Genomic DNA, 21,375 nt, shown 5'->3' on the forward strand with positions numbered 1-21,375 from the left:
GTGAGGAAAGAAACCAATTACCCGCTTCAATGTGACTAAAGATTGCCAAGATTATTCTCAATAAACAGCAGATGCTTATTGAGATGGTAACAGATCTTATCATACATTACTACAGAATGCTGTTATTGTATACACGATACTTTACAGTGAGAGAAAAAGTAGCCATAGAAAAGGGGAATTTTAAAGTAAAGATTATCACAAATCACAATCTGTATAACCAGTACTTTTTAAGCATTACTACCTCTAATGAAAAGTTTTCCTCAGGAAATAAACTGGTTCACATGCTTTACACTTTACACCTTTCTCTGCTGACAGGTTTCTACAGCTACTGCTCTCAGCCCTAGCAAAACCAGAGAAGAGAATTTTTGAAGAGAAATGCTGAATAAGTAGTAAGACTAGGTAACATTTTCCTATTCCCCTGAGGAAGCTGATTAAATTATATGAATGAAAACTGCCTAACTCAGGTAATCTAGGAACTTCTACTATTTTTAAAATATACCTGCTTTTGAATCTGTTACTATAGAAGATGCATAACTTAACAGAAGAGTTTTAGACAGGTTCCTCAGCAGATGTCAAATGACCTGCATAATGAAATCAGCAGAATAAACTTACATTCACATCTGTTTACAATCACTTTTCAAATATAAAGCACATACCACCCTAAAATTGCCTAAGGAATATTTACTTGCAGTCTGAATTACTAATACAGTGTTATTTCACAGATCACTTTCTGTGGTGCAGCATGGACCAAGAATAAGTTCTAATTCAGGAGCCACCAAAGTCAGAAAATCAGCATGGTTTTTTCTTCATGCCCTCATACCTCAGGTGTCTCCACTGCACAACAAAAGCAACCCTGATATGCTCGATTTTGTAGAATTACTGGGCACATTTTATTACTACGCATTTTTCCCTCAAAGCAGGACTGGCTCATTTGCACAGCAACAGTTTGGGGTTTACAAATTATTCACTATTTACCACTGCTACAATTCTTTAATAATTAAGAAAACTATTTCTACCAGTCACAAAAGCAGGGGGAGAAAGATTTACTGCCTAGCCTCCTCAGGAAGCACTTGTCACATAGATGTTGTACACATTGTAGCAATCAACATGCTAAGCAGCCTTCTACTAGTTTGAAACCTTCAGTTCTATTATTTTAATATACTTATTAACAATATTGGCTACTTCATAATTCATTTTTTCCCTCCTATACCAAGTCACAGAATGTTGGAGGAGATTTGCTAAAGGCCGTTCATGCTGTGAAACGACGCTTCAAAAACAGACTTAGGGCAGAAGTAGTTTTATCCCTACTTTTGTCAATGTCTCTCAGTGCTCAAAGGGGTTTTCTCTACCTAATTTCATCAGATAATCCAATTCCATACACAGAATCACACACTGGTTTGGGTTGGAAGAAGCCCTAAAGATCATCCAGTTCCAACCTCCCTGCCATGGGCACCTTCCATCCACTACACCAGGTTGCTCAGAGGCCCATCCATACATGCAAAATAGCATTTAATATTGATGGTGAATCTCAAAGAATGAGAAGAGTTGAGTCATCTTCTGTTGGATCCATCTAAAAAAACTGTCACAGAAAAATACTGATTCAGTAAGTGACCTTCTTCACTCTACAGCATTAGTGAACCATACTCTAATGAACTTACTGGCACAACATGCCAGCAAAAATACTTGCTTCAAATGAAGCACAAACATTCAGATTTCTCACACTTGTAATCATCAACCACAGAAAGAAAACATTCAATCAACACAACAGTTTTTGGCTAAAAAGCCCTATTCTCAGCATGGAACTTCATACAGAAAAAAGAACTCCAGTAAAGTTACAAGACACTTAGACATGCAAACATAGTAATGCACATATTATCGTGCTAGAGTGAAGATGTAAAAACTTGCAAATGCCTCTTCCTCAAAACTCTCCTCACAAAACCACCAAGTTTAAATTTGGAGAGGCAAATCATATAGATCATTACATTCACTCAAGATTATTTTTACAAGATGGCATCAAATCTGTTTACTGCATATAAAGAAATACCAAAGCCACCTGCTTCGGAAGTCTAGGCCCTAGTTGCATTTTTTCCTCACTTATTACGCTCTTAAAAGAATATTTCCTTACTGAAAAACAGAATTGTTACACCATTATATTTAATTACCAAAAATGGGAGCCTATCTTAAAAATAGTTTGCATTCCTTTATTTTTAAAATAAATTCTTTTGCTCTATTAAAAACAATTAAAAAAAAAGAACAAATTTGTGACAGTTAAGGACTGCCTAGAATTCTACTGGCACATATGGTCACGTTACAATGACCAGAGCCGTAAACAGCCTGTCTGCAGGGAGATACCTGTAGCTTTCAGCAGAGCATAGAGGAATTATCCAGCAGTAGCTGCAGTTTTAGAATTCATAAGCTCAAGGTAGACATGTTTTGTGAAGCTCTGTATAAAGACGTAAATCACAGTGCAGCAACTTTCCAAAAAGCAAAGAATAAAACAAAACCAGCAATGAGCTTACACCACAGAGCTACAGCAGTATCTCATGAAAGATTTAAATGAAGTGCTATTCCTAGCCCCCATCTCAACACAGCCATGGATATTTTTCCAGCTTGACTGGATTTTCCCCCTCCCTAATTGCTAGTTTTAACTAAAGCCAACATAGATTAAGAATCAACCCTAAAAGCAGCACAGCGAGTGCGCAGCAATTACGTGCAGACAGGCATGTGACATTTTGTATCAAAAGCAGACCCTGGAAACGCTAAAATGCAGATACCCCTTCCACCAGAGGAAACAAAACAACTGCCCGTCTGCTGCTGGTGCCCCGCCAATCCCCAACACCGCACACACGCATCCCAAATCCTCCTTCACTCCTACGTCCTCTGCGGACGACAACTTGGACGCTCCAAAGCCCGCATTTCGCCCCGCACAGTCCGCAGGTCACCCCTCGGGCTGGAAGAAGGGGCAGGTGAAGCAGAAGGGCGGCGGGTGCAGCGCCGGCAGACGCAGCGCTTGGGTGCAATGGAGATTCCAACGCCGAGCGACCGCTTCCTGCGGCGGCTGGAGCATCCCGGCGGGCACGGGATGGGCAGCGCGGCTCCTGAGGTAGGGCTGGCAGCACCGTGCCCCGCAGCTCAGCGCACCGCCCATCCGGCCAGCACCCGCAGCCCCTCGTTCCTGCCCCCCACCTCCCCGGTGACCCCAAGCCCGCCGCAGGCCCCTCACCGCAGGCACCCTGCGCGCAGATGGTTTTTCCGCACACCCCGCCACGTTTTCCAGGCAGACACGGCCCCTCCGCTCCCCTCCGGGCTCAACGAGCCGGTTCCAGTGTCTGCGCCCCAGCCTCTCCTCACCGCCCCCTCCTCCCCTCCCCGCGGCGCTCGTCACCCCCTCACAGCCCGCTCGCTGCTGGCTGCGCCCTTCAGCCTCCTCCGCGCCGTCACCGCCGCGGCGCTCACCCGAGGACAGACGAGAAACAGGCGGAGCGAAGGGCCGCCGCGGCCGGTCCCCTAACGAGGCTGTCGCTGTCTCGGTCCCCGCCCCCCGCCGCTCCCGCCGCCCCCTCAGGCACCGAGCGGCCCCCGCCCGACAGGGTGCGGCTTCCACAGCCCGCAAACCCAACAACGGTGCCGCCCATTGGCGGGCGAGCGCGCGCCCGACGAGTAAGCGGCTCTCCCATTGGCGGAGGGGAGCGGGGAGCGCGGGGCGGGGCTGCCGGGCCCGCCCCTGTGGGTCCCGCGGCGCCGGGAGCGCCGGGGGGTCCCCGGGCGGCCGAGAACAGGTTTGGGAAGAAGCTTCGGACACAGGAAAAGGGGTTCTTGTGGCGCTGGATCCCAGCGGAAAGGAGCGGCACGGCCCCTGGGAAGCTTATCTTAGAGCGGGCCGGGAGATAGGCGCAGGCAGACATCGCTAATCGCCGAGGACGCGCTGCGATAAGGGCTCGTTATCGCGCTGCGGTGGCGGTGTCTGATCGCTGTCAGCTCAGAGCAAGGCCAGGGCGGTCCAGGAGGGCAGGACTCAGGCTTGAGAACTGTCTTGGGGAGGGCTAGAGACACCTGTCAGAACCCGAAGGTGTTTAATCAGTGGAATATCCTCCGGATGTTAAATGCCAGGCTAACGAGAAGCCGTGCGCTTCATTCAGGAAGTGTACAGATACATCGTACAGCTTGTGCATAGCAGGCCTGATGAGAGCTCTCTAAGTCACCTCTTTAGATCTTCTGAATGCTTCGGAGAGTTGGTATAACCCCTCGGTTTGTTACAGTCACTGCAAGCACCAACTGTAAAGTTAACTTCTTCTGTTATCTATTTTCTGTCCATTTTTACTGTCCTTTCTGTGTAATTTTAAGACTGCTGCTCTACACTTCTTTGTGTTCTATAGAATGCTGCCTGCCACAGGACAAATGAAGACTTGGGGGTCTGGGAAAACTCTCAGAAACACTAAACCCTTCTCCTCTGCTATCCACAACCCTCATCCCTAAGTTATCCATATGTAGGGAAGACTCCAGTGAGTAGAACCTGATGGATTTCAGGATCCATAAATGCCTCCTCTGGAATACAGGAGGAATCTAGCCTGTTTCAACCACGTCCACCAAGGAAATACACTCCACTTACCTAAAATCAGGCCACAGAGATACACATAAACTTGTCTGTGAATTCAGTCACCAAAAGTGGTGGTTTACATGTCAAGTGATGACGCAGAATGATTATGGCACATCTGACAAGAAGGCCCTACTGCACAGAGGTCTGCCTAATCAAAACCATCCCACAATTGGACACATGTTAGCGTAATTACGAATGACTAACAAATCTTGTCTGAACATTTTTTTGTAAGAACTGTTGCTGTAAACCTAACAGATTAAAGTCACTTTACCTTCCTGATACTGAACCCTGTTAACCCAGTGGATGTATGGACATACATGGCAGCATACTCTTGTCACTGCTCTGCACCTGCAGGCTCTAGCCACCGTCAGTGTCTTCTCTTTGATTACCTGTCAAAATACTCCTTCATCTTGGCACCTCTCTTCTTTCTTTCCCTTTCTCACCAAGGCATTTAACTCATAGAACTCTCTTCTTGTCTGGAAAAGTAAATGGGGGAATGAACCCATGTTAGAACTAACTCAGCAAAAAAATACTGCTTTGTTTTAAACTGAATGTTTTTCCTCTCCAGCTCAGTGTGTGGCTCTAAGACCAGCAGTGGCAGGAAGGATGGGGATGTTGAGGGCAGCAGCAGTGCCCAGGGACTGGGGGAGGACAGGGTCATTTCTTCCTCTGGCAGTGCTGGCTCAAAGTGTATGTGTAACTGCAGGGTGCAGTGACACAAGCAGCTTGGGCTGATCAAAGGATGTCTTTTATCAGCTCCTGTTGGCTCTTGTGCTGCGAGTGAGTGCTGTTCCTTTATCTTTCTCTTCTGCTGTTCTACTCTGTGACCTGCCCAAGGACACAGGTTCCTACTGTCCCCTTCCAGCCTTCCCCCTGCCCCTTGCATTATCTCTCATAATTTTGAGGCCAGAGAAGACACTGTTTTACCTGGCTAATCTGGAGGAAAAATTATGGAGGTGCGACCAACTTTCTGCTGAATCAACCAACTCAGTCCACAGGCTGAGACTGTGACAGCTGATGCATGTCTGTGTTTATCTTCTCTGTTCAGTTTTCGGCCTGCCCAGGTTCCTGACCTGCCTCTACCCAGCTTCAGGAAGGGCAGTGCTGGTGCAATGGCAAAGGTAGGGTTAGATGGGCAGAAAATCAAGGGAGGGCTCATAAATACTGAGACACACTAAAGCTATGTGCTCTGCTGCAGAAAAAAGGCACAACGATCTGAAAAAGCACTTTGTGTTTTTTAAGACATGAAGAACTTGTCTTCTTTAACTCTTACCAGCTGGGTTTGCAGCATTACAGCTACAACAAAAGGTACACCATGAACTACACCGTGTTTTTCAGCCTGCAGTATTTGATTCCTTCAAGATTTTGGGCTGCTGGTGAGGGTTTTGGGAAAATGACCAAGTCAAGATTGTTGCCAGTAGGCTTCCACTTGACATACGCACACTGCATGTGTACTGGAGAACGGTTACTGGATTTCAAATAATAGTTGTTCTCCGCAGCAGGCTCCAGCAGCAGCAGCACTGGACTCAATTTACATCACAAAGTCTCAAAAGAGTCAATGTGAATGTATTCATTTATAAATTATTTTTGTGTAGCTTTACTAGATACCAGAAAAATAGTACTGTACAATTATTTTTATGCAGCTGACCTCTTTACCTGGCATTAGCACTTCTTGATGCTCAAATCCTTCCAGCTACCTGAGAGAAGCACAGCACTAGGTTGATGTCACACATCTGGCATTAGGACATTTATCTTTTCCTTTATATGGAGTGTGCACTTATTCCACATTAGCAGTTCCAGGTCAGTTTTCTTACCTATAAACTAGGACGGATAGTGAGGTAGCAGTAAGGTAGGTCTTCCTCTCTTCACCTGCCAGAATTGTTCTGTCCTGACAGTGTGTTGATGGGGCAGGACTTGTTTCCCTACTGCCATCATTTGTGTTCATCTCACACAGACATACTCCATTTCCCAGAAAAAGTTCTGGATCCTCCAACTAAAACAATTCCAGTGTGTGAATTCTCTGTTGCTTTTCCCATGGGCCTTCAAAAGGACAATCCTAGCAGTGAAACTTCCTTGTGCCAGTGAAGTAAAATCCAGTTCCTGGCCGGTCACACCAGAGCTGGAGCGTTGGGAGAGTGTTTGGGGACAAACACAAGTTACCTGTACAAAATACCCCAAGAACAGCCCTCTGAGTGCTGTGTCTCTCACTGGCAGCCAGGACTCTGCTGGTAGTGGGATAAGGGAGCTTACACACATGCAGCATTACTATTGAAAAGCTAGTAAGGGATTTGTCTTTGAAATTACTGAATTTAAATGCTTTTTTCAAAGTTATGTAATGGGTTCTCTTCATTTCAGCTGTGCATAACAATAATAATAATATCTCACAGCTTATTTGTAGTATTACTAAAGTTGGTCATTGTATGTAAGGTTATGTCTAAAGTATATGAATTCGTATTCGTCAGAGGGAGCTCTTTTTTGAATTTTACTGATTAATGCAAGGAAGGAGAACTTTCCCAGTGGACTGAAAATAGCAGATAGAAACAATTTCTAATGTAGGTTCAATAGAAAAACTACATGGAGTACAAAAGTGTATTCTGGTCTACTTTCATCTCACTCCGCAACCAAACAAAAACACATCTGAGGTTTGTTTGAGCTGGAAAAAAATTTAAATTAAGAGAAATAAAACAGCAGGTGGGGGAAAGAGCAGAGCAGCTGCAACAGGCTGATACTAAATGTTGCCAAATTTTATACAGTCTTAATCTGAGAGGCCACTTTGGCTTTAAGTTCGAAAAATATTGACTTTATGCTCAGGGGACGCAGGGAAATTTTTGTACATGATTGAGATGAAATATAAATGGAATTACATAGTTCAAGCTGGTTAACAGCAGTTTCAGTTAAACACAACCAAAGGTCCAATGATTGCTTTACACAAAGGAACTCCAGCAACCAACATTCTCTTTAAATGTTACAATATTCTTTGTGAAGGTTAGGGCTTGTTTTTCAAAATGCTTTTCCAAGTAAAGCCAATTCTTTTAATTGCAACATCTATGACTTCCTAAGTATAATCTGCCTTCTAGTTGTATGTTCTCTGCTAGTTGCTTCTACATTAATTCCAGTGTGACTAGAGCAGCTGAAATTGTTTTTAGCTGCTCTGTAATGACATCTTCATCCTTAATAGTAGGAGAAGGAAAAATGTCACTAAAAGAAGTTAGAACTTTTGAACTAACTTTAGAACTACAAGCAGACTCAAGAAGGTAAAACAGAGAAAGGAAAAATATATCAGGGCAAGTTCAAACTAATAAGGAGGGCTGAAAAGCATAAGAAAAAGATTTTAAGGTAGTTACTGTTTTAATTATGATATATAGGAGAAAATTAATTAATCTTGAGAGAAGCTTTGTAATATTAGAATATCAAATTTTTAATTCCCTGAAGTCACATTTAATTTTTAAATGGCACATTTTCAGCAGTACTCCCATGGTTAGGGTGCGGCTGTCATTTTCTTGGAAAAGTAAATCAGCATGAATGTTAGCACAGTGCAAATTAGTGTAAATTAAAGCACAGCATAATCAACGAAGCCTAAAACAGGCAGCTTGTGAAGCCACACCTGGTACACCTTTCCATATTGGCCCTGTAATAAAACCCTTTAATAACTTTCCATGGGACAGACTCTTCTGCTTCCTGTGCTGCTGTAATGGCCCTTTCACATCACTGGCCTTCAGTACAGGTGCAAAACTCCAGCCATGCAAAAGGCTTTCCAGGCCAGAATTTCAGTGCACATCAGCCAGTCCAAGAACCAGCTGTGCTAGGATTGTACCCAGCAGGAGCTTGTATGAAGTGGTTGTTAAAAGGCAGAGAAGATGGTAACTCAAAGAAGTTGTTTTATATTTCCAGTGACCTCATCCTACAAATGGCTTTTATCACTGTCATTTCTGTGCAAACCAACTCCAGTAGAGATATGTGTGAGTGAAATTACGTTAGAAATTATTCTTTGATATCTCCAAGATTACATGCCTATCAGGACCACGTCATCAGCCTGAGAGGTTGAATTGCCCACTTCCTGGGAACTAGATAGTGTAAGGAGGAAGGTACAAGTGAGGGATAGTAATGACTGTCCTGTAATTAAGATACAGGAATGGAAGCCCTGAAGGAATAGTTTTGGAGTTGGCTGTGCTACAAGGCTTACTCCATACCTGAAGCCTACTGAACATAATCACTTCAGCCCATCTAGTTTTAAAGTGAGCTCAAATGCTCTATGTCTTGAAGTTCTAGTAGTGTTTGGTATTTGATATTTTGGTACTTTGAGTATAGTAAAAGGACTATAACCTCTCCCACTTAGGGGTCTGTAATCATGGGCATCTCAAGCACTCCCACTATTAGGGAAAAACCCCCTCCTTGACTTCAAGGAGGTATTTCATAAGATAGAAACTATTGCAACATCATGAAATTTGCTTGCTGCTAGATGAAGTATTTAATGTTCAGAACAAATGCTTAATGCTTCACGATGTGGATAAATTTAAATGGCGCTCAGATGTCCATTATGTAAATTCTACCTCAAAGTATATTTTAAGAATAATTTAAACACAGAAAGATAAATTAATCTTTTTGTTCTTTAGGTTAGAAGACATTCATATGAGCAATTTTGCTAAACAGTATTGCTACTTATATGAGACAGATGAGCCAAAAGAGCCTTAAGTTTCAAAGACCCAGCCTATTGAGTTTCCACTTGAAGTTAGCTTTGATCTCTAGTTTCTGTCTGAAGCCACTTAAGATTGATTTGTCCCAAATGACTTCCACACACATGCTCAGCTGCTGGATTCCTGTTTGTGGAACAGGCTGACCAGCAGATGTCCCCAAATTCTACATAATCACACAGCTTCCGAAATCTTCAGTGCCCTTTTGCATGTTCCAAAGGATGAAGCCACTTGAGGCCACAAATACTCTTGCCGCTTATTCACATTCTTGTAAAAACCGAAGTTCTGAGGTGAGGAATGCTTTACTGCTGACACAAAGCACCTCTGTTGTCATAGAAAAATTGTTTGGATATTGGTTCACTTTTTATGACATGCTGCCATTGATTGTCCCTTGTTTTATTTTCAAAAGCACTCTAGTTTTTTTCCCTAGAGCAGCAATCCCCATCCAAATATGACCTGTAATACTTTTATCTGGAGGTTCACTCACAAGAGGCAAGACTTTTCCCAAACTAGTATCAATGATTTTGACTTGGAGATTACAAAACTCATTAACTACATTCTTTCTGCACATCAAATGCTGCTTTGACAATTCCCCACAAACTATTTTAAAGCTAAAGAGCTTGCAGAAGGTTGTAGATGCAAAGGCTGCTTTGTGGTGAAGGAATGAGGAGAGGCAAGATGGTGAGAAATATAGGGGAGGGACTGAGCCATGTGTTCTATCTGTGTCCTTCCTCCCTACAAACACCAGAATCTTACCTGATTTGTTATAAAACAGACTAGACTAGTATGTAGGAGCAAGAGGACTTGGAAGAAAGAGTGTAAATCACTGCAGATTTGTTTGGAACATGAAGATTTTCTTCTTAGAGGGGCTAAAAATTAATTTCTCTAACTTTACTATTAGAAGAGCACAGCTACAAACAAAAACATTAAAACACACCCCCATGAAATTAAAGACAACTGCACAAAATGAGGTGAACTGGCATTGAAAGTTTATCCATTTCAGAAATCTATACATTTAGATACAAAAGGGAATTAACACAAAAATTTACATATTTGAAACTCTTGTATTACACAGGTAAAGAGTGTGTTATATTTTAAATGGATGTTTACAATTTAAAAATCTTCCAAGGGTAAGGTTGAAAAAACAATCAAATATCTGAATATGGCCCCAAAGAGAGCATACTATAAATATGACTGTCATGACAGAATGAAGTCAATTATTCCCAGACAGAGAAAATCTTACTCTGTAGACAGTATGTGTGAATATTGCAAGGAACTTGAACTTATTATGATATACCTGTAACTATTTGCCAAAAAAGTTTTTAAAATGCTGTATTGCCTGACCCTTCTTTAGAGAGGATCATATCAGGGTAGCACACCACAGGGATACTAATTTAAAATAAAAGGAATTAGACTTGAAATATCCAATTTTCAACAGAATCTGAATTTTAAGTACTTCACATTCTTTACACACATAAGTCCTATTACAGTGGGAACAGATATCAAAAGACTGATATTGTGTATGTCTGTGTCTCTTGAAAAAGATGGAGGCAGAGTTTCCTGCCTCGATTCCTGTCTATGATCCTCATATTCCATCTGATTAGTAAGGAAAATTCCCTAGGGACTAAATCCTGGTTTATCATTTTCATAAAAAGCAAAGTCTTATTCTGTAATAGTTTTGTTATGATATTAAAGTTGTGACCATCTAATGGTAACAAGATTAAAATGGGCATGTATAAACTTTGAAAAGGTAACAGAAAAAAAAAAAAACTTTATGGATACAGATTCAGACTGCTAAAAACTAGACACCTTCTGTTTCAGGAGTGGCAGAATTTTTTTTACTATTATTACAAGTCTTGTAAATATTGTTAGAGTATGAGACCATTATGACAGTGGTTTTGGATCCACAGAATTACTTAAAAGATTATTAAAATAAATTTCTTCTCCAATAGTAATTTTGGCATAAACATCAAGCCCTTGGATTTAGGATACCTGTCCCCAGAATATTAGGGAACAAATGTTAAAAGCACCCTGCTAATGTCTATCACTGACAGTAGATTAAAAACAGATTTTGTTTTGCATGCAACTACAAAATGGGTAAAAATTCTAATTATGGAAAAATTCTTGGTGGTAGACTAGGATAGTGTGTTTTGCCCTAGAACAGAGGAAAATTCAATGGGCTGACAACCTGTTCCTAAGAGATTGACCACAAGGATTTATGGAGTGATAGTAGCATCACCATTATGGTTTATGGGGTTTTTTTGTGTTTTGTTTTAAAGAACCTTTGACCATGGCAACATGAGAGAAACCTGCTAGTTGGAATTTGGGATACTCAAAAGGCTCCCTTCCCTCTCCCCTAAATCTCAAGTAGCCCCTTCTCTTTTCTCATACCCTTTAAAAATACCAGTGGCACAAACCCTTCCAGTTCAGAACTAGGTAGTCGGGCTCCCATAAAGCCAAATCAATATTGTTCCACACTTATCTCAAGTGCATGTCATTAAGCAGTATGTGGGATGCCACATCCATATCAGCCAGATAGTACCTGATAGTGGTTACTGTACTCAGAAGGTACAAGTAAATACGAGGTGGCTTTAAAAAAAGCCGCATTTCCTGATCATCTTTACCTGTAGCAAATCAAATAATTTGCACAGAAATCTTCATTATGTACACATCAACTATACAAGTAATACAAAATATCTCAGTTGAGCACCAATGCTGACTTTAGGAGTACTAGCTCCAAGTCAGAGTATTAGTATTCCTTGTCACAAATAAATTCTGACATACTTTCAGAAGTGTCCATTTTCTGGATCAGCTGTATTCAGATCACTTCTTTGTTCGTGTTCATCTTCAACATTCCAAGGAGATTAGTAATAGCAGCAGTTTTATAAAAGGTGTGGGTATCCTGGACAGCTTTCACAGCATAATCAGTTCAGGTCTTTGTAAAAGAAAAGACCATAAAATCCGCTGATCTGGACTGTAAGGCTTTACCGAGAGTTCATTAAAGGGCATTTATATAACAATTCATGTGAGAATAAATGGTGGAAACAGACTCAGTTTGTATGTGCAAACAGCAGGACGTCCAACAGCGCCAGGAGTCCAGTCCTCAGGGGCAGTAGGGTCTCAGTGAACCATGGCTGTCATGTCACCTTGGCTTAGAGTAACCATAAGGACACCTGAGCATCAGGCTGTCATGACTGGGTAAGATGTGAGTGCTGTAATATTCCACCAAACTTCCCATGTTCAAAAACATGATGTCTGAATCCAGATAAAACTTGCCATCCTGTTGTAGGACAAAAACATATGTAACCATTGACAGTAAGTTTCCAGCTCACTGTCTAAAGAAAAAAGGCTAAAACATCATCAGAAAGAAGTTATTTCAAACACATTACTGCTTTGCAAACCAGTCAGTCATACAAATAAGTCCAAATTAAACTCAGGACTTTAACAAGATTTCACTGGAGCTGAAATTTATGATGATACATGATGCAGCAACTAGAAAACCAGATGTGAGTACTCAAACTCTCATCCTAGATCAGATATTTGTAAATCAGCTGATTTTTACTATCAGGTGGGAACAAATTTAGACTTCAACATGTTAGTTCTGATATATACCTATATGCACACCCACTTGATACACACAGACATGTATAATCTAAAGATGCATACACAGTGCAGCTACTGACCTTTTCAAAGATTCTGTAGTTTCTCACTTTTCCTGCAGGTTCATCCCATACAACCAATACCTTGAAGAAGAAAAATGCAACATATTCAGTCTATGCTACCAAGCTCTTCTAAGTCAAGGTATTATTAAGGAACTAATTAAAATTCAGCCTAAACATTTTTTTACAAATCACTGACATTATGATAGCAATTCTCTCACATTTTCTTGCTTTAAGAATAGACCACATCTAAACTGTTAAGTACTTTGTCATATATAAGATGCAGTACATCTCAATCAAGAAGTTTTTTGGGGCATAGATTCAGCAATTGCAATTTACCTTTCCAGGCTTAGTAGATGAGTTCCTAATACAGTACAATCCATTTTGTGGTCGTCCTTGTGGGCTATTAGCTTTAAATATCCTAAAAACAACAAACAGTGACATATACTATAATTATTCCTGTACATGACATATTATTAGCAGTCAGATAAATCAAATGCTTACAGTCTTAAAATTCTTATTACAAATCTCTGGTTTGGGTGTAAAAATTCATAGTAGATCAAGCTGAAGGAAAGTCAGTGTTCTAGCACCTGAACCAGCAGTGCAGCACAGATCATCTGGCTTTCTGGTCCCATCCAGCATCCTGGCAAAATGACCTCCTCCAGATGGAGCCAAATCACATTGCATTCTCATCTCTCAAGTGATACATGAGCACTGAACTAACTTCTCTAGAAAGTGATTTCCATATTAAACATTTTAGTGTGTGTTTTAAACACAAGTTATACCTATCAAAACGATCATCGGACTACGGTTCAGCACAGGTTTTTGACAGACTTCTAAGGAATGATTTTAAAATCACATTTTACCTTTCAACTTCAAAGGATTCAGAGGTATTAAGAAATATTGAAGCAGGCAGCCCAACCTGTAAAAAATATGAAGAAAATAAGTCACTGTGTAAGTCAATGACAACTCAAAACCCTAGCAATTTGTTATGCAAATAACCTACAGTTCATCAGTATCTGAAATTATTAATGGTGGTTTAATCTTTACTTTATGCTTCTTTCTCCTTTATATCCAATCTTAAACTCCGTAACTTATCAAGGCATTTGCTAAAGCTCAAAAAGGAATGAAAAAAAAAAAAATTACACAGCACTGTGTTTTCAGAAAGTTACTCTTTTCCTGAAATAATGCACTTAAAATGTTCCCAAAAGTATACATAAGCAAGGAAAAAAAAATTATTTTAGAATGGATCATCTGCTTGATCTTACTTTTTCATAATCATCATCAGAGTCATCATCAGGTTGGCTTGGCTTGGAGGGTAGTGCTGGTTTTTCAAATGAAAAACTTCTAAAACTCTGTCCATCTGGTGGTGATCTCCTGGCAGAAACAGAATGAAAACTGAAGGATATCTCATCAGGAAAACAGCAAAATATACAAAACACTGAATGGATAGTAAACTAGAACTGAAGTTTCAGTTTAGCCCCCAAATCATGGAATCCTAGAATGGTTTAGTGTGGAAGGGACCCTAAAGACCATCTCGTTCCAACCCTCCTCCCATGGGCAGGGATACCTCTCACCAGCCCAGGTTGTTTGGAGCTCCATCCAACCTGGCCCTTCCACGGAAGGGGCATCCAAATTTTATGTGGCAATCTGTGCCAGTGCCTCACCACCCTCCCAGCAAATAATTTGTTCCCAATATCTAATCTGAACCTACACCTCCCCTCTTTCAGTTTAAAGCCATTCCCCCTTGTCCTGTCACACCATGCCCATGTCAAAAGTCCTCTCCAGCTCTTTTGTAGCCCTTTTAGATACTGGAAGGTGTTCTAAGAGTCTCCCAGGAGCCTTCTCTTCTCCAGACTGAACAATCCCAACTCTGTCAGCCTGTCCTTATAGGAGAGGTGCTCCAGCTCTTGGATCAACTCAGTGGCCTTCTCTGGACCAGTTTAAACACGTAAACATCTTTCTTGTGTCGGGGGCCCCAGAGCTGGAGGCAGTACTTGCAGATGAATTTAGATAATCACAGATTAATTTGGGTAAGGAGAGACCTCTAGAGATCATTTAGTCCAAACTCCTGCACAAAACAGGTCCAACCAGATCAGCTAGATTCACTGCAAATTGTCAAGTAACAGGCAAAAAAAGCACAACACAGAGAGGGGTGGTGCAGGGAAGAAACACAGATGTTGGTATGAATCTGAGTGTCTAAACTTGTTAACTATAAATGACTGAGAACATATTAGTGCATTGTGTTTTCATACTTACTGTAACTGGGGACACGAAGATTTTTCTGTTCTAGGCTTGACTGCAGGGGGCTGGTGGCTTGGCACGGGTGGCTTTGGGAGCACTGGCGGCACAAACAGTCCAGGTTTACCATGTTCCCTTGGCACTTTGGGCTCTGCTGGCTTTTCAGCAAGCTGTGACAGCTTGGGTTTATTGCCTGGCAGAGGAGGAGGAGTCCGCAGGGAAAGGTTTAAGTTTTTTAGCTTCTCGCATGCTTCTGGAGGAGCAAGGACTTGGGCTGGAGGCAGAGGCTCTGGAGGCAGTAGGTGAGACTCTTTGCCACTTGCAGGCTTTTTGAACACAGGCAAAGGGGGCACAGGGGGCGGCTGTTCACTCAGTCTCCGGCTCGGAGATTGAATCTTTGGATTAGGTTCAGCTCGGCTCTGTAACTGGGCCTCTCTCACACCCACAAAATCCTCTAGTTTGATATCAGGTAAGCTTCTCTTAGGAGGAGGTGGTGGTACTGGTGCAGCTGGTTTGCCAGCATAGGAATGTGCCCTCGCTTCTGAGTAGGGAGATTTCCTGACGTGAGGAACGGGCGGCGGTGGGTATGCTGGGGGTAGGACCATATCTACAGAAAGAAAACCAAAAAACTTGACACACTGAGGGGGAATACAGTATGTGATCAAAAGAGACTTCTCAAATCAATTTTCTGTGTGATCTAAGATACTTCACTGGCATTGGGTCTGATAGTACTCAACATGCTGGGTAAGCATTGAACTGTCAGCACAATTCTGAAAGTTATAGGCAATAAACTCCTGATATTTTTATTCAGGCATGGCTTACGATGACTTAGCAAAGTGAAAAGTCTTTGCTAAAAATAATGTAGTCTGTTTTTTCCTTAAAAGCATTAGTGATGCTCCAGACGACTGACCAGATATAGGTCACTCCAGGCAGGAGGCCTGCAAGAAAACATGTCCCTAAAGGCATGTAATGCTTTCTATAAGAGGTTACTGCTGTTATTATAAACTTATGACCCTAAATACCTCTCAAGATTAGATACCTCTACATTACTTCAGTTATTTTGTCAGTTGGAATAGTTATGACCAATACAAAATAATAACCTGGCATTCCACAGGAATATTGCCTTCACTTGGGGGCCTTTCGTGAGGGAATCAAAGAAATCACATACCATCTTTCACTATGTCAGAAGTATCCGGCTGCAAATAAGACTCATCCTCTTCCTCCTGGTCATAATCTGCAGATAAAAATCAGTGTGTCAGACTCTGATAAGTACTTCTAGAACCAAGAAAGAATATCAAGTACTTAGGGCTCTTTAATACAAATATTTTTCAGGTATTTTTTCTAAAGAGGTGAAAAAAATTAATAGTTTTGATCCACTTCTCTGTATCTAGAATAGGTGTTTCCTTAAATTTTTATGTCAGTTAAGAAAGCCATCACTTATAACAGAAGCAGATAAACTATACTGCACATTAGTTGGGGTTTTTTTAACTTACAAGTTAAAAAATTTACTTTTTTGTGACACTTTCTAGTGTTCCAGCCTTCCTGAGAAAAGTTCAAATCAGTTGCAGAGACACAACTACATGGATGCATTGACAGAACCACTTGGTAAAAGCATAATCCCCAAAATTTAACCCTACCATAGAAACATTTATGATTTGGCAATATGAAATATTAAAAACAAGCTAAGTGATCTACAAAACAGTTTTAGTTCTTTTGCCTTGCTCTGGCAACAACAAAAACCCCACCACAACAAATGGCTTCAATTTGTGGTTTCGATGTTGCCTTTATCTGCAAATCAGAATAACCAAGCCACAAAACACACGTTACTTCCAGGCAGTAATTTCTCATCATTGATTATAAAAGAAGCCTGAAGGACAATATGCAGAAGAATGCCCTACAAAAAGGTAAGAATATCTGATAAAAATCAGTTATTCTAATATTCCTAATTTAAACTTCTACTAGACCTCTTATCATCATTCATCTTGCATACAACCCTTCCCTCCCATAAACACAGAAGGACTAAACTACAACCCCACATGAAATGCTGATGAGTCTGTTCTCCTCTGTTTGCAGCAATGGAACCGGATTTCCTAACAAGACCCATTCCTGCCCTTTTGTCCTAGTCAGGAAGAATAGTCAGGAATTTCCTTTCAGGAAATGAGAGTTCTTGCTCCCATCAACACTGCCCTTAGAAATCTGAAAGGGCAGATGGGAAAAGGCTTAGTAAAGGATCTCAGTTGAACCTCGAGGCAAGGTTTCTCATGTTGGCTTTCACAAACATATTTCTTGCCTAGGAGCTCCATTGCTGAAATATGCTGTGAATGCCTACCTAACAGGCTGTCATGTCCTCACTTTTAATTAAGCTCCTTGAAGGATATGAAATTCTTTAGTTTATTTGTACCAACAGTCAATGGCACAGAACAGCTGTTTCGGATTGAACACTACAACAGAGACACACCTTGTAAAAAAACACCAGTTAAAAATTGGATCAGTTCACTTAAGATATGGGAATAATTCCTGCAGAATTCAGGAGAAATAAATAAGCAAACAAAGAAGCCTTATTTATCAGTGTCTAAATTTGTCACCTTCATTATCTGCTGAATGATGGGAATACTTGATGTCAATGGGACGTTCTACTGAGCCATAGAAACTGTCTGCATCAGAACCAGAGTCACTGCAAAAGAAAGGACAGTTACTTCTGTTTAGCAGGACTGCAGCACTGGAAAGGAATGCTGGAAAAGCAGAAGCAATCTGTTCCTATTTCCCAATTAACAGTCAAATATGTTGCTGCTGTCTTTTAAAAGATTTAATTTGTTTTACACAAAGCTGACATTTAAAGTACTCTTTGTGAAAAGATTTGGTTTTTTCTTCATATTCTTTAAAGTATAAATTAGGAAGGGCTTTTCTTCTTGGGTCTTACTGCGCCTGTTTGTGTTTAACAGGAAGCTACTTGCAGGTGCAAAAAGCTTAAAACACCACTGTCAAGAGCTAGTGCGAAAGGGTAAAAAGCCAATAAAGAGTAAGGGTTTATACCTGAATTCTGTCATTGTTTCTTTCTTCTCATGGTAGTGATCAATTTCCCTCCTCAAGGACAGCATCCAATTCTAAACAAAAATAAAAATATGACATTCAACATATCAATCTTTAAATCATTAAACACAGATGTATCTTGTCTTCTGTAAGAACAGAGTTAAGTTCAGAGAACATACATTGAAATAGTATTTAGCCATGACTTTTTATTGAAAGGACTCATCGCTCAGATGTTTTGATTGTAGAAAATGCTGTAGTAACATACTGAAATATTAAGTTTTCAGTTTACAAATTTCAGGCTCTTATTCTGAAAGCCAGGTATATATTCATAGTATGTTTATGGGTGAGAGATTTCACTGAACATTTCTCATAGTTTATCAAAGGCTTAACATATCATTACTTTTTCCTTGGTAAAAAATAAATATGGAATATGTATTAAATATGGAGAAACCCATACCATCTAGCATGTCACTTACAGCCATTCCCTAAACCACAAGCTGAATTGACACTAACTTAATAGTTGAAACTTCAGACATGATTTTCAGAGGAGCCCAAACAACTAGGTATATGAATGTCAGTGACAGCTGCATTTCCAGTTCATTTAGACTTTAGGGAAGTCCAAGATCCACTTTTTGCTTCAAGGAAAATTCTATTGCAAAAGAAGAAAGTTACCTTTCTTTCATCTTCAGAAGAAGCTGAAAAAAACCATGTCCTGTGCTTCTTGCTTATGTGAACTAACTTGAAAGGAAACACATTGCTTGATGTTGTCTCCTCAGCTGCCCGCATAACCCTGAGAAACAGAATAACCAATACAGAAACGCCTTAATCTATAAAATTGATGCCGCTATACAAGTCATAAAGACTGGCAGAAAGCAGTTTTACTGGACAGTTTTGCCTTATGAAAAATAACCTCCAAGCCCAGAAAAATACCACAGAAATCCCCATATGTGCATTTGCAGTATTTCTCCATTATTGTGGTAGAAAGGACAATGCAAAAGGAAGAACACTTGTTGATCCACCAACCAGACTTTTATGAACAACTGCTTTGACTTGTTCAAGAGTTAATGAACCATATTAATTCACAAGCATCACACACTGTAAGAGGTACTCCAGGTGCTTGTGGTCCTTATTTCAAGAAGGCACTATTTCAGAGGAGAAATCAAAACACGTTTCCCATGAAATAAGGAAAAACTATGAATAAAGGTAAACTTAATTTTTACATGTTTCCCTTACAAACACTTTATTACACATTTCTTATTATTTTAAAACAAGCATAACTTAACCTCTTTCTTTTTTGTGTGTGTAAGGAATTTCCTCATTTGGGACTTTTAGGGGGAAAAAAATTTAAAAACTCTTATGCAACTACTCAGTCTTTCAGTTCTTTCATTTCAAATTGTTTTCCAGTAATGCTTGTCTGTGCATTATACTAATCAAAGCCTGGTCCCTACTCCAACCAAGGTCTCTACAAGGCTGCTAGAATTAAGATACATAAAAAGAATGAACAGTCTCTAGCATTTACAAATTCCATCATATTGTTCACATTCATGTAGATTGCAGAAGCTGGTGTCATGACCAAATTACAGTGTGGATTTCTTCTACAAATTAATCTTGAATTTTTAACTACCTACAGTGTTTACAAGTGCATTCCCCTAAAATATGCCATTAGGGTTCTCAGTTAGAAAAGTTCTCACAATTCAAGAAAAGATAATTCCTTATTCCACAAATCTGAGAACATATTATAGTACAAGATATATACAAATACAATGAAATTGCAGTGGTTAGGATCAATGCAGTGATATTTCCCTACATTCTCTCTCTCATTAAACCTTTCTTAGCATCCATTTCAACAGCAATTCCCTAAAGTTATGGTGGACTTATATTAGTAGGCCTCGTACTTACACTGCACTCAGATTCTGACAGTACTGGCTAACTTGAAAGCCACATATTTTTGTCTTCAACTTGCAAAGTAAATATTAAGATTAAAATGTGTCGTGAAATGAGTCAGACATCTTGCACATGCTTTCTCTCATTTATCACACTGTAGTTGATACAGTTTCGACACTAACTAAAGTTGCTGAACCAGTAGCTCCATCAATTTTCTCTTCTGATTCCTCTCTGGTCACTACAGAACAAAGATGGTTTGTCTGAAAGAATCCACATCTATCTGCACGTGCAGCCTGCATTAATCAGTAGCAAGAGTAAGCCCATTGCAATTCAAACAGCTTTACTGGTTAAATTACAGAAGAGGAAGGCTACCCGCTTGCCAAGCACAGGAAACGTCATATATACAATTTGGAAGGAATACATCTCTTGGAATCTAAGATCAATGCTTAACTCAAACAACAGATGTAGCAGTGTTTAACTTCATTAGAAATGAAAGCTGTAGCCCCTAGCATTAAGTAAAAGGAGCTTGGGTGTTAACAAAGTTCCTTGGCACTCACCTGTTGTAACCTTTCAAAGAAAATGCACCCTGGGGAGATGCAGATGTGCTGCTCTTAAAATAGTAGATACATCCTTCGTGGATAATCACAAATCTCAATGGCCCTGAAAAGGTAAAAAATGAGCAAAATATAAATCCAAGGGCAGCAGAATAACTAGAACCTCTTAGCCTGGGTAGAATCATTGTTTAAGATTTTAGTAATCATATTAATCGCTGCAAATGAGCACAAACTAGTTAAGTGACAGCTTGTTGATGATCAGTCACACAGTGAAGCTGTCCATTCGCAGTTTTGGTACTAAGGGTAATATTTGATTCCCTCACTTGAGAGGCAGCTGATCTGAAAACTTCAAAAGAAGCCTCAGAGCCTGCAGGCCTGACCTCCACCTGTGTTCCTTCACTAGTGAAATAAGCAATAGCAGGAAGGCAGCCACAGGCTACAAATACATACTTACATCCATCCCAAAACCGGTATCTCCCTCTCTTCTTTTACCTCAAGTACATAATGCTGCCAATAAAATGATATCCTATTTTCTTTTTTTGAAAGAGGCCAAGACTCTTTCCCTTATCAAAGACAGTAGCCTTTGCCCTTAACTATATAAGTATAGTTTCATCATAAACAGGGATACCAAATGAATAGCATATAAATAAACCCAAAATCTGAACTCTTCCCCATGTAAATAGGCTCTGATTTCAGAAGAAATTACTGTTTTTAAGTAC

The 21,375-nt window shown here is 40.4% G+C and overlaps 2 protein-coding genes across 21 annotated transcripts in view; both read right to left on the minus strand.

Annotated features, from left to right (window-relative positions):
* Positions 1–3,555, minus strand: part of ADD1 (adducin 1) — a 63,318-nt gene extending 59,763 nt beyond the window's left edge. For 9 of the 14 annotated variants that reach the window (XM_039551556.1, XM_039551557.1, XM_039551552.1 and 6 more), the window contains exon 1: positions 3,457–3,554. The gene's annotated coding sequence lies outside the window, so the exon portion shown is untranslated. Of the gene's footprint in view, positions 1–3,223; positions 3,305–3,393; positions 3,419–3,456 lie in introns of those variants that run through there. The other 5 variants (XM_039551560.1, XM_039551561.1, XM_039551559.1 and 2 more) reach the window with 4 other exon arrangements.
* A 6,700-nt stretch (positions 3,556–10,255) lies between these two features.
* SH3BP2 (SH3 domain binding protein 2) overlaps positions 10,256–21,375 on the minus strand; it is a 37,773-nt gene continuing 26,653 nt past the window's right edge. For 6 of the 7 annotated variants that reach the window (XM_039551300.1, XM_039551298.1, XM_039551301.1 and 3 more), the window contains 11 exons: positions 20,660–20,762; positions 18,891–19,008; positions 18,222–18,292; positions 17,774–17,862; positions 16,357–16,422; positions 15,207–15,795; positions 14,216–14,324; positions 13,814–13,869; positions 13,287–13,368; positions 12,972–13,031; positions 10,256–12,568 (listed from right to left, as the gene is read on the minus strand). In XM_039551300.1, coding sequence (XP_039407234.1) covers positions 12,431–12,568; positions 12,972–13,031; positions 13,287–13,368; positions 13,814–13,869; positions 14,216–14,324; positions 15,207–15,795; positions 16,357–16,422; positions 17,774–17,862; positions 18,222–18,292; positions 18,891–19,008; positions 20,660–20,762 — 1,481 coding nt within the window. In that variant the 3' untranslated portion in view covers positions 10,256–12,430. The remainder of the gene's footprint in view (positions 12,569–12,971; positions 13,032–13,286; positions 13,369–13,813; positions 13,870–14,215; positions 14,325–15,206; positions 15,796–16,356; positions 16,423–17,773; positions 17,863–18,221; positions 18,293–18,890; positions 19,009–20,659; positions 20,763–21,375) is intronic. The other variant, XM_010402016.4, reaches the window with a different exon arrangement.

Source organism: Corvus cornix, chromosome 4 (assembly GCF_000738735.6).
Source record: "Corvus cornix cornix isolate S_Up_H32 chromosome 4, ASM73873v5, whole genome shotgun sequence".
In the NCBI taxonomy this organism is placed as follows: Eukaryota; Metazoa; Chordata; class Aves; order Passeriformes; family Corvidae; genus Corvus; species Corvus cornix.